This window comes from Monomorium pharaonis, chromosome 9, assembly GCF_013373865.1.
Source record: "Monomorium pharaonis isolate MP-MQ-018 chromosome 9, ASM1337386v2, whole genome shotgun sequence".
Taxonomy (NCBI): domain Eukaryota; kingdom Metazoa; phylum Arthropoda; class Insecta; order Hymenoptera; family Formicidae; genus Monomorium; species Monomorium pharaonis.
In genome coordinates, this window is record NC_050475.1 from 17,771,785 (window position 1) to 17,784,473 (window position 12,689).

At 40.1% G+C, this 12,689-nt stretch overlaps 2 protein-coding genes across 9 annotated transcripts in view; one reads left to right on the forward strand and one right to left on the reverse strand.

Moving 5' to 3' along the window:
• Positions 1-12,689, reverse strand: part of LOC105837325 — a 30,939-nt gene that overhangs the window by 17,955 nt on the left and 295 nt on the right. For 2 of the 7 annotated variants that reach the window (XM_012681998.3, XM_012681997.3), the window contains exon 1: positions 1,497-3,059. The exons of 3 other annotated variants lie outside the window; for them this stretch is intronic. The gene's annotated coding sequence lies outside the window, so the exon portion shown is untranslated. Of the gene's footprint in view, positions 1-1,496; positions 3,061-12,689 lie in introns of those variants that run through there. 2 more of the 7 variants (XM_012682000.3, XM_012682002.3) reach the window with 2 other exon arrangements.
• LOC105837326 lies at positions 8,138-11,219 on the forward strand. Of its 2 annotated transcripts, none has more exons than XM_012682003.3 (3): positions 8,138-8,404; positions 9,343-9,518; positions 10,666-11,219. In XM_012682003.3, the coding sequence occupies exons 1-3, from the start codon at positions 8,338-8,340 to the stop codon at positions 10,936-10,938; spliced, it is 516 nt and encodes a 171-aa protein (XP_012537457.1). In that variant the 5' UTR covers positions 8,138-8,337; the 3' UTR covers positions 10,939-11,219. The 2 variants fall into 2 exon arrangements, with proteins under 2 accessions (XP_012537457.1, XP_012537458.1); XM_012682004.3 differs by lacking the exon at positions 8,138-8,404 and adding an exon at positions 8,411-8,680.

A 12,689-nucleotide genomic window follows, 5' to 3' on the forward strand; every position in this document is an offset into this window, starting at 1 on the left:
ACGAGAGAAGTTTGAAGGGCCACCATTCTTCCCTCATCGACTTGTTCCATTCCGGTTTAACTACGGTATACGAAGTGATTCATTTGGGGCAAAGCGGCAGAAGGCCAAAATTACTGAAGGCAATTATTCGCTGCGAATGCACAGCTATATAAACCTGCCAGGGCTTGTAATTGTCAATTAGACCGACCGTCAAGATTTTATCGATTCGTCGATAATCCCTATATTCGGGCTGCTGCTGATAAAACGCGGCAGAGAACAAATTTTCAGAGGACGCTCGTATTTTCGAGGAGAAAACTTCGTTAAGAAAGTCACCGATAAACTGTCTAAAGGTATTATCCTTCGTAATCGCGGAATAAATATAGAAAATATGAGTCCGCGATTAGGAAAAAAAATACTTGGCGAGATTATCAACTCCTCAAACGCGGGGTAAAATAAAGAAGTTAAAAACCACGTCTGAAAACACGAGACTTTAATAAAATTTCACTGACATCTCTTTGATGTCACCGGATCTATTTTTAATATATTTTTAATATATATGTATATATGCACGATTTCCTGTAACGTTATACATTCCGTAATTATCAATATAAGCAACAATGCGCACGCTAGTTTCCAAACTAACCAAACGTGTTTATATAATTGCCGCAGTAACATGCAGAAACGATAAACTGTTCCATCAACTGAGTTCATATTTAAATAAACCCCCGCATAAATTCGTCTCGTTGACACTTGGCAAATTCTGTCCGTCGCATTTAATTTCTATGCCGCGTGAAATTTAAAGTGCTAGTTTCAACGGTAAAACTCACGAGCGAAGCAATATAAACAATTCCACTTGGTAGCCGGTAATTATCGCATAAATAATAGAGAACGCGGGGCTAGGAGAAGCTTGTAGCAATCTACACGGTTTTTCCATTATGCTGCCAATAAATACGAGCTAGCGAGCTTATTCCCGCGAGTTCCTACTTGAATGCAAACCTGTCTCTAGATAATTCCAAGGGAAGTTTATTTTCACATGGATTCACTTTGCTGTAGATTGCCCCCCTTTTTTTTAAAATTAATTGCCGCACAATGATATCGCATTCAAACGCTCATGTATCAATTCTAACGTAACACGCATAAATAATTAGCTCCAGGGCGAGTCCGGGATAATCGATCTTCACTTACGAAAGTTTCACGATACACATCCGAGTAACACGAGCCACGTACGTGAGTTATGATTATGTATCTCGAGGGTTCGTGCCCTAAGGCACGAGATACGAGGTATCGTATAAGTATCCGTCGCCCATCATTACCGCATATCCCGAGCTTACTCCCGTGCCAATTAGGGGAAGCAACCACCGTCGACCCACGGGGTGATAAAGTTTCGAACGCCTATATCCCCCCGTGATGGTGGTGCGTGGTCGCGGCGACGTCGCGGGACATTCAAAAGCCATCGAGGGGGATCGGTAAAACGCGACTCGACCCGCGGTGTAGCTAATACGGGATGAGGTACTCACCTGGCGATGTCGATCCCTCAGGGAAAGAAAGGGAGGGGGGGGAGGGAGAGAGGGAAAGGGGATCTGTTAACGCGGCCGCATTCACGATTCGACTGCGAATCCACACCACCCGCGATGTACTACCGTACTACTACTACTACTACCACTGCCTGCCGCTCCTCGCCGATCCCTCGCGACGGTTGCGAACACGCACCACCGCACACTACCCGCGGTGACGGCCCCTCGGTGTAACGACCCCGCGCTGCACCTGTACACGTATACGGCAGAGGGACACCCTTACTAGAACACGTCGCTCCACCGCGATCGCTCCATCGCGATCGTTCCGCACGATCATTCGATTCCGCTTTCAGGATTCAGCCCGCGAGGCCCGCCCGGCCCGGAATCGCGCGATCGATCGCGAGGGAAGATCGAGGATTACCCGGGGGATCGGTGGTGCTACGTGCGTGTCGATAAATCTCGTGCCGAGCGATCGCGGCGATCTTACCAAGTTAAGGACGACGGCGAGTAAACCCAACCGCGACGGTGGTCAGAGCGGCACTACGAGCCTCGCGAAAGACCCGGCGCCCCCTCTCACACCATCGACCCGGGTTCGCCCGACCAATCGACGCGTGCACCTTCCTGTCGTTTAAGTACATTCCGCTGGATCCGGGCAAAGAGGCGAGGGGGTGGCTCGACTCGTACCGCCGGGGGTGGCGGACCGCGGAGCGGATGTCGGAGGCGGCGACGGAGGAGTCGTTTCACGTGTTGCTTCGCTGTAAACACTGACACATAATTTAATGATGCCAGCCGACCGTGCGACGTTCCTTGGAGGAAAATTGATTGCGCAATCGACGTGGAGCGAACGTCGTCTCTCTCTCTCTCTCTCTCTCTCTCTCTCTCTCTCTCTCTCTCTCTCGAGGAGAGCCGACTATACGTGGGCATAGAATTCGAAAAAGGTCGAAGCAACGTTCCGCTTCCGACGTTCCAGCGTCAACTCGCTTGGGTATACGTGCCTCTTAAACTAAGAGTTAAAAAAAAATATATCCGAAGAGACACGAAATTTCCATGTAAACTTATTTCAGTTCTATTTCTAGAAATGCGAATTACTCCCGAAGTTAAAACGGTCGACTCGCAAGAGTCGAGCACCGTCACGTTGAGATAGCTTTTACATTATGTAACACGATGTTCTGTGACGCGCCTGTTTTCCCAGTACACGTTACATTATTACGTAGTAAGCTGATAATACTATAACGGTGTTATTGTATATTGTAATGCGACACTCTTCTACGACGCGTCGCGATAATAAGCCCGGGTTAAAGCGCACGAAAAATAGCTGCTGCGGAACGAAGAAAAGTTTCATGGTTATCTTGCGTCGAAAAAATTTATCATCATGTAAGAGGTGACATCGTAACCAGAATAATAAATTAAAAAGAATGTCAGTCCCTGTACAATTCTACAATTTCGCTCGAGCTGTTACTTAGCCGTCCAGGACGGTTGTCACATTTGTTACTGTAACTCGAGCATTCTGTTGATTCGATCAGTATTTTGTGAATTATTAAAATGCTGCAGCAGCAAAACGAGATGCGCATGTAAAATTTTACAAAATTTAGATCACTAGTTATGGAAATTTAATTATTTTATAATAATAATTTATAATTATAAATTTAATTATTTATATGCAAACATTCAAGATTTATTTAAAATTATTTCTTTTTTTAAAAAAAAAAGATGTTGATTCCAGAGATTCATAATTTGTATTCTCGAATCACTTTTGTGAACAAAATCTTAAGCTTTATAACTGAAAATTGAAGATCAGAAAAATGATGATAAGGAAATGTAAATCTTTCATCTATTGAAAAATCGTTCGTATTATTCAAATTATTTAGAAGAATAAATAAAAATAATTATTCTAACTGTAATATAAAAAGTAAAAAATCTCTTTTTATTCAATTTAAATCTTTTTATATCAGCTGTTTTGACAGATGACATTTTTCATGTCGGCTTATAGGACAGGCGGTGGTTCGAAGGAGCGAGCGCACGTGGAATAGAAAATGAGGGAAACGTACGTTTTAGAAATCGAAGGTCGTAAATGATAAAAGATGTGAACCTTTGTACTTTTTACTGGCGCGAAATATATTATTCGCTATTTTAAGGTACGACCATGTACGTATTAAATTTCCGATCGAAGGACATCACAGATGATAACAATTTATGAAACCGGAACAAATATTTGCAGTGATTTATATCAATTGTGCAAGATAAAAACGTTGTATAGTCAGTGAAAGAAAAAGAAAAAAAATTTTTTTTAATAATCTTAACGCTCTAAAAACTCTTGTTTAATGTGAACAAAAAATTCTTATCCCTTCTAATTTCCGAGACACTTGCGACTGAAGTGTAATAAAGGTGACGGATTTTCGCACTTTGCGTCTCACGAAGTTATACACTAAAGTCGCAATAGAGGCGAAGCGTACGTGCAACAAAGTGCAAAGAGCTCGATACTTATTTACACAACTCTCACTAAAGCGACCCGACAATTGCTTTCACGGCAACGACGGAATTCCGTGTGTACGCGATATTTGTCGTCGACAATACTGCAGCGCATGGAGGCAATCGAAACTTTACGCGATTGTTAAACGACTACGGCGACGACATCGTTGCACCGAGTTACACCGAGCTGCAAACGGAGCGATTAGAAGGGGAACAGTATCGCGTTAGGTAGATTTGCGAGACTTAAGCGTATTATGAGTCTGAGATCCTCCGACTACGCGCGAGCTACAGTTATTTATTGCAACTCGCGATTAAGTCTTAACGCGCATTACAAGACAACGATTATCACCCGCTTTACTCGGGAAACCTTATACAGCGGTGCTCTGCACGGCAATTATGCAAAACTACTTGAAAAGTCGCGCGTAGAATTGAATGTCCTTTTTTTTTCTCACCGTACACATTGCGAATTAAATTAAGTGACTGCTCGGCCGTTTGCAAATTGAGATTTAAGAAAGTGACGTAAGCCCCATAAACATGCGACGAGACTTCCAGTTAAGTCCAGTTAAGAGATTTTGTTTCAATAGAGAGTCACAGTATTTCACGCGGACTTAATTGCCATTGTACTTAATATTAAACATTCCAAAATCGTGGATATTAGTTCTCTCCAATTTTTCTAAAGAATGCAAAATATGTCGCCACAGATGGCGGCGCGTAGGCGTCGAAGAACATTGCCCCTTAATTTACTACGTAACAAGGTCGAAACGCGCACGAGATTCGCGTCGTAAATAATTTTCGTCGTCCGAAAGTTATATTTCGCTCCTGCGAGGCGGCTCATAAAATGATATTAGAGACTACGAAACTTATTCCCCGACATTTCTCTTCTATACGGCGCCGCCAGGCTGCCGAGAGGTTTCTTACACGTTCGCGCAAACGACCTGGCGAGTCCTGGCTGGAAAAGTTACGGGGTCTCTCGGTGCAATTTATATCCTAAGGGATAGAGTTGTCCCCGTTATATATATGTGCGTGTCAAAGTTCGTCCGCGAGATGCTTGTTCGTTGACTGGACATCGCGGACACGCGTCACCGGGCGCGGAGCTGACATTCCGCGCGGGTTATTTCTTCCTCCTCGGTCCCTGACAGATTACGTTATTTATATTCGCGCCTCATTCATTTTTATTCTCCGAAGGATCGATAGGATAACGCGCGACGAGACGGATTATATTCTATCGCGCGCGAAATCCAGTGACATTAAGCTCCCGCGCGCTTGACTACATGTCGACTGCATATGAAACACACGAGGGAGGGGAGGGTGAGGGGGGGAATCATCGGTGTTTGTAAACCGTTGTTGACATCCTCTGTGCAAATATCGAAATTTGAGATTTCCGAGATGACGGATACAATTCGCGCACTCGTGCTGCATAAAAAACGGCGATCGCATCGTACACGTGATAGAATTACAGATAGACTTACGTCTCTGTGATCTGATTCTCTGAAAAGAGTACCTTTCTACGTAAATATATTATATTTAAATGGTGGCCCATAAAGATATAATAGCTTCGGAAAGCAAACTAAAGCCTTCCTTCAATAGCAAATATTTTTGAAAGGGAACTTGCAAAGAATATAATCGTGAATACACGACTCACAGTACAATTATGTATAAATATTTATCAAACAAATAATAATAATTCATAAGCGCCAAGATAACAAAAGTTAAAAGTTAATGTCACTATTATTATTATTATTATTCTAAGAGAATAAAGTTAAAAATTTGATAACTATTTTTTAGATCTATAAAATAAAATATGCTGTGTTACGAATAACATATTAAAATTATTTCTGAATCATTAATAATATCAGTATTATTCCTGTCCATTCTATAATAGAGGTGTCAGATCATTTCATATTTGCTTAGTTCTTCTGTTTTTCCTTGAACATCAACGCAATGCTCACTGATATATCAAAAGAGGTTCATTCGCCGGTAAAAGTCATAACAGTCGCTGTCTGGGAAACCTGAAATCGATTCCCCTGCGGGTATTCACCCCTGCAATGTGCAGGTGCAATATAGACTGTGGCGAATATATTGCCTGAAATTATAGGATGTTACGTTTCAAAGAAAAAAAAATTTTTTTCTGTGTTTTAACGCGCAATAACGGCTAAAAGCAAATGTATTGAGATATTAATTCTCACCTGATATTGGCTTACACTATTAAACTAGCGCATAAAAATGTTAACGTATATGTTATAAATATTTATAAAGCAAATGCTTTTTTACAAAGAGCTCCGTAAAAAAGGAAATTAATTCACAGATTAATATTTCACTCTATAATTAATTTGCCACCTAGAAAGACAGGAGTTCAAGGTATTGTTTGTCTGTTTCAAAGTTTTAGTACACTGGGTTACGTTAAATAGAAAGACGTATTGTAACGTTTCATAACGAATTAAATCTCTGAAAGGATACAGAAGATTAAGAAGAAACTGTTCTAATTCTTAGAAAAAGATAGAAAGAAGTTAAACCGAGATTAAAGTGAATGTACAATGATAGAAATGGGCATAAATCGCATTAGAAATAATTCTACAAAGTTATCTCGATTAATCTACGTTGAAGATAAACAGGACATGACCGATATCAAAATTGGAGCTAAAAGGAAAAGGAAGAATGTGCAACTTTATTTAATGCCATTAGGCGACGAACGTGTTTCTTACTGTGATGCGAGGACCAGATTAGATCAATCAGAACTTTGGATTGTTAGATTGTATAATTGTTTTGATAGTTAGATCGTCGCGGTACGACACCACTAAGTGTTATGTATGTGCAACCAATTCAGCATGACCAGAACTGTCCGGACATGCTAAAGTGGTGAAACGCTACCCCAGGTGCACGTGTGAATCCATTATAAACTTTGGTAAATCCGCTTTCAAACAAACTTGAACTATTTTCCCATTTAATCATTCAAAAATGGACGATTAAAAAAATAGAGATATTAACGTTAGAATCGCCTGGGTGGTTCTCGCATTCTTGCAAACTATCGCAAAGATATTTCAAAAGAATATTCCTCTGCAATATTGAAACGCTGTTACAAATGGCGAAAAAGGTATAAAGGAAATCTTTATGGTTCCTAACTAGCACACGAGAAAAGTGCTTCTAGGTAATTTTAGGATACGATTATACATAAAAAAAAAACGGGAGGGATAAAATTTTCAAGAATAAAAGATCCTCGTGAGAAAAAACCCGATGAGAAATATTCTCATTACTCTGTTGATTTATATTATCTCTTTGTAGCGACTTTATGTAAACATATATATAATCTAATAAAAAAGTCACTCGAGATAATATCGAGTAGTAAGCGGGTTACAATACTTTACCATGTACTCCACCACATCGCTTCTTTTCAAACTAGATGTCACTAGCCTGCACTCTCCTAACAGCGTCAAGATATATTCGTGTTGAAGAATATTATATCTTACATGTATGCAAAATATTTTATAACTGTCTGCCATTATGTATCAAATTACGTATTTGTAGGGGAAAACATTTTCAGAAGCGTCAAGTTTACATTTCAACAAAATAATTAAGTAGTTAAAGAATTTGTTACTGTGTCACCAACTTTTTTATATAAGAAATCAATTCCGAATTATCAAGAGATGTTTACGAAAGTTATATTTCAAGTCTGTCTCGGATGCTATTAAGTAAAGATTATATCGAGCTCCGAAATCTTCGCCGCGAGTTTCAAAAGGGCTTCAAACACCTCTATCGATCACGCGGATACGTATGCTTTTATTTCTCTCGCGACAAAACGTGTTATCCTCTCGGTCGAGACGATCATCGGTCGACGATTAAAGGCCTAGCGAAAGGTTACGATCGTCAACGCGACAGGACGAGCGTTCCCTAGCGTTCACCCTAAGATTGATGGCGCACGTCAGATCGTGGATAATGAACGACGAACGAACGACGAAGGAGAGGACGAACGTTCGGGTGTCCCTCGTCTCAGGTGTTGCTTTCAGATTTCGATTCCCCGACGACGATCGGCGCGGTGTGTCGCGCACGCAACGGATTGACGTCGCGCGGGTCGTGGCTGCGGGGAGACAGAGCCCACGGAGCCTTTCGCCGGTCGCGAAATATTGATTTTCGACTTTCGAGGTTTCTGGAGCAAGTCCGACGCAGCCGTCGTGACGCAGGCGTCGACGCCGACGCAGCATGGCGGAACCGGACAGCCGTTCGCTGGCTGGACCGTCGTCCGGATGTTTCGCTGCTGCCGCGTAAGCCCGGCATGCAAATCGCGCGACGGAAATCCCATGACATGTGAGCCGTCCGCCTTGTCTAAGCGCCGTCACGATCGCCTTAGTAGTTTCGCGACGGGGCCAAACGCGCCTCCGAGATGAACGCGAACGTACACGTCGCTATCACGTGCTTCCTGCTGGTAACACTGATCACCCTTACGAGCGGTAAGTGCGTAGTACCTCCAAGGAGAATGTGGTTGTGCGATGTAACGTCACGATTTTTGGGAATGTTCAACTTGCATAGCAACAATTTTTCTTCAATCCTGTTTAATCACAGGGACCTTGATACGCGGCTCTGAAAAGATACTGGCGTGGAATTTTTTTTTAATAATACGGTTTTAATAGTACTGTTCGTTTTTTTTTTTTTTTTTAAGATCTTTTTAAGCTGAAGGGTTACATCGTGCAATTACGTTCGACTGCGAGTAAAGGGAGATTTTTAAGGTCAGGTCGATTAGATTCATTAGATTACCGAGACTGATTGACTTCGCGATACACTTAAGAGATATTTTTTTATTTCGCAGCATTTCTTTGTAACGCTAGAGCATGTATATATGTATAAAGGACAATCAATAAATTTATCCTTGTAGTATAAATTTATCTTTGACAATCCACGCAAAAAATAAAGCAATTTAAAAAAAAGAAAGGAAGTAATCTAAAAAGAGATAAATCGCTCATTTAATACAATCTGAGAATTATTCTATATATTTTTCTCTGCTTTTTATCTTAATAGGAATCTTACAATAATACTGTCGGTATGAAAAAAATGGCAATATTATTAATAATGTGTAATTAATATTGATAGATTGATGGCGATTCAAACCTTTTGATTTTCAAGCATCCAGTATCACTAAGTGACAGGGACAATAACACTGACTGTGTAAAAAAAAGACATATCGGTATATCCGTCAGTATTATTGATATAATATTATTGATCGGCATTATTGATCGTGTGAAATTCACTTTTCAATATTTATTCTCAAACGTAATATTTGATTGAGCAATCCACAGAACAAAGTTCAAACTTCCGATATAATTAACCGATATCGATTGTGTGTGTGTGTATGTAATACAGAGGACATAAATTTTATATTATGATAAAACAGGTCAGCTAATGTCAAAAGAGCACCGAACCCATGCGGCTTCCGAAAGGGCCAACGACTTGTGGTGCTACCAGTGCTTTACCATGGAGCACGGTGAGAGATGTGCCAATCTCTCCGACAATACCGGCAATTCCAGCACCTTCAGGCACAAATGCACGGACGACAGAAGAATGTGCATGGTAAGACGTGATAGGTTTGTACCTTCCGTTCCTACACGACGAGACATTTAGCGTCGAACGCGCGCGATCTTTCTGTTATTAAGTTTTATAAACATATATAATTTCGCCACCCAAACACAGCATTTTGTGCAGGGCACCGTATCACGTGAAAATGTGACTGACCTGCTTTGCGGGGCTTTCGAAATTGGAATAGTTCGGTTGCGAGTTTGCGGAAGCGGGATTTTAATAAACGGGATTCGTAGCGAGTTCGCGCGTGCATTTAATGCGAACTTGTTACGGCAATTTAAACTATGTTGCTTGTTTATCTAGGTGAATTAATATCTAATTGAACATACGCGCGCGCGCGCACACACACACAGACAGACACACACACACACACACGCACACACACGTATCACGTACACGAACGAGCGTTTATTCATGCGGTTAAATTATTACATGCATGAGATACTTTGAATCACGGCTGTCTATTTATCAGCTACAACAATCATCGAAATGCCAGATGATATATATTTTAGAGAGGATTTCATCCGCAATTCCTCTGATTTCTAACGTAACAGAAAATACGCTGCACGAGAATAATATAGAAAAATATCGTAATCCTTTATAGAAATTTTAATTTTTAATAGAAATATGTGTTTTTAAAGTATTAAACTTAAAAAAAATCATGAATAGTCCTTTACATTTATTAATACTCTCACATGTATATTCATTCTTTTTATTCACACGTATGCGACGTAGAAACCGCAAAACTCTTTTACAATATTCTGTTTTTTAGAAAAGGCTCAATCACACACATATCTACAAAATATTCACAAATCCACAAAGTATAGAGGATACTAGCTATCGGTTTCCCTTTGTGACACAGATCCTCGCTTGAAACTCCGCAGTTGAATTTTTCTACACCAGAAACATCGTTAAGCTCTTAATAACATAAAATCATCCATCCGGGCTCTCTCACTCCGGGAAGTTCATATAATGAAAGCGAACAGCCTTCTTTTTAAATTGTGAATACGCCGTGCCTGAGTCTTGCGCAACAAATCTCGTATAATGAGCGTCCGACGGAGAAAGACCCTCGGAGACGAAAATTCTGCACTTTTAATGAAATTCGGGAAAACCGATATGACGAGTCGGCGTGTGATTGCAGGTGAAACGGTTCTCCTACACGATTTCCACCACCGCGAACACGACCTCCAGCCAGAGGATGTGGGCCCTCGAGAGGAACTGCACGAACAAATGCGAGCCCGGGTGCATCGTGATCGGCGAGCGCACCAAGCTCTACGGCTGCACTGCCTGTTGCGAGAGTAATCTATGCAACAACGGTACCGGTACTGCCAACGACCTAACTATCAAAGAAACCGACTTCCTGCTGGCCCTCGTGCTGCAAGCTGTCTTGACCGTTATCATGTACCCATCCTGACAGTGTCAATAAAGTTTCTGATCACAAATGAGGATACATGGGTCCCCATCGCCATCGCGGACGCCGGACGGTGCTTTCCATCCAATTTCTGCGTCCCCCTCAACATTCGAGAGATGTACCCCCCGTGAAAAAGTCTAACACTTCGCCGATGGGACGCGTAAAATTGTTCTTCGTGTATGCGTATAGTATAGATTATATTTATTGCCATGTAAAATCTTCCTGTATGACTCTTTCAAAAGTTTATAAATATATATTTTTAAATATAAAAATTACAGAGACTCCTTAAAAGCGTTTTTATTTGTGCACGCGACGACTGAATCAAAAGCACACATATTAGCCGCATCGGTGAAGTGTCAACTCAAATTTTTTGAGTTAACGAAATCTAAAAAGTCTCCCGATTCTTAATATTAATAGATTAATAATAATCCTAGTCCTTCTCCTAATGCGACTGCTACAGCTGATTGTTTAAACGGGAGCAATGTTAGGACGAAAGTTAAATCAAAAATAAGCGAGAGTAAATCAAAAGCAAAATTGATTTGCAAGAAATTAAGTGTCCTATATAGTTTTTACGATTGTTTCCCATCAATCTATCTCTCTCAAATATGATAAATGTTTCATTATTTTGTCGGAAAAGCTTTTTTTTATAGCTTATTCCGAGATTTAATTAAATTTCCGAGATTAAATTAAATTTATCGCTACTATGAAAGATTGGAACAAAATGGAGATTTCTCATTTAAATTTACCGACCGTGAGTTGTTCGAGAGTCTGGCGTCATCTAGCATCGATATTCTATGGTGAAGCTGATGAGGTTGCGGTAATATCGACCGAATGTAACTCAGCATGATTAAAAGTGCAGATATAATAATTCCTTTTTCTAATTAATTGAATGAGGAAACTACGTGAAAAAAGTAAAATTAGAAAAGAAATGGATAATTACTAAAAAAGAAAATCAATTTTGGACCAAGTAATATCTGTGCAACATAGCCGACGGATCATCTATCGATTATTAGTTGCCGTGGCAGTTGCATATCAATATTATTTTATAATATAATACAAAATAAATAAATTTATTAACAACGAGTTAAGAGAATTCAGCTCAACGCAAACTAATTTCTGCAAAAATATTTTTTTATATTTGCATATTTGCAATATATTTGCCTCTTTTTTTGCGCGATAAGTTATTAAAAACATTTTCGAACGAGATCCAGTATTTCAGAATAGTTTCCAGCTATTCGACAGCTGCACGATAATATAAATGCATTTTTCGCAAATGCAGATACGATAATTGCATAAATTTAATCACATGCCTAATTAGCGATAACTTCGCTCGAACAGTTAATTTTGTAAAGCTCGGTTTCGCGATTTGCAATTCTCTCGAGAGGATCGCGATTCAAGTCAATGATCTCTTCGTCGCCATCACGACCACCACCATTGCCATCACCATTAACAGTAGTTACAGAGGACAAAGTAATGTGAACACCTAGAAAATTAATCTACTTTGGAATAAGATATATCATACATGCTTGAATAATCACTATAAAATGTTGTATTATTCTTTTAACAGACAACTTTCAATTATATAAATAATATGAGAGATAGAAATTTGTTCTCATTTTCTAAAGTTGCTCCGTACTTCAAACTTTAAACGGTTTTTTCAACCAACCTGACTTAAATATCATTAAGTCATCGTAAGAGGTTTTGAAAAAAGCAGTGAAAAAAAAATTTCTCTCATAAAACATCTCTTAAATAGC

Coding starts and splice junctions, on each gene's coding strand:
- LOC105837326 (XM_012682003.3), top strand. CDS start 8,338: ATGAACGCGAACGTACACGTCGCTATCACGTGCTTCCTGCTGGTAACA. Junction 8,405..9,342: donor ACTGATCACCCTTACGAGCG/GTAAGTGCGTAG, acceptor ATGATAAAACAG/GTCAGCTAATGTCAAAAGAG. Junction 9,519..10,665: donor ACGACAGAAGAATGTGCATG/GTAAGACGTGAT, acceptor GTGTGATTGCAG/GTGAAACGGTTCTCCTACAC.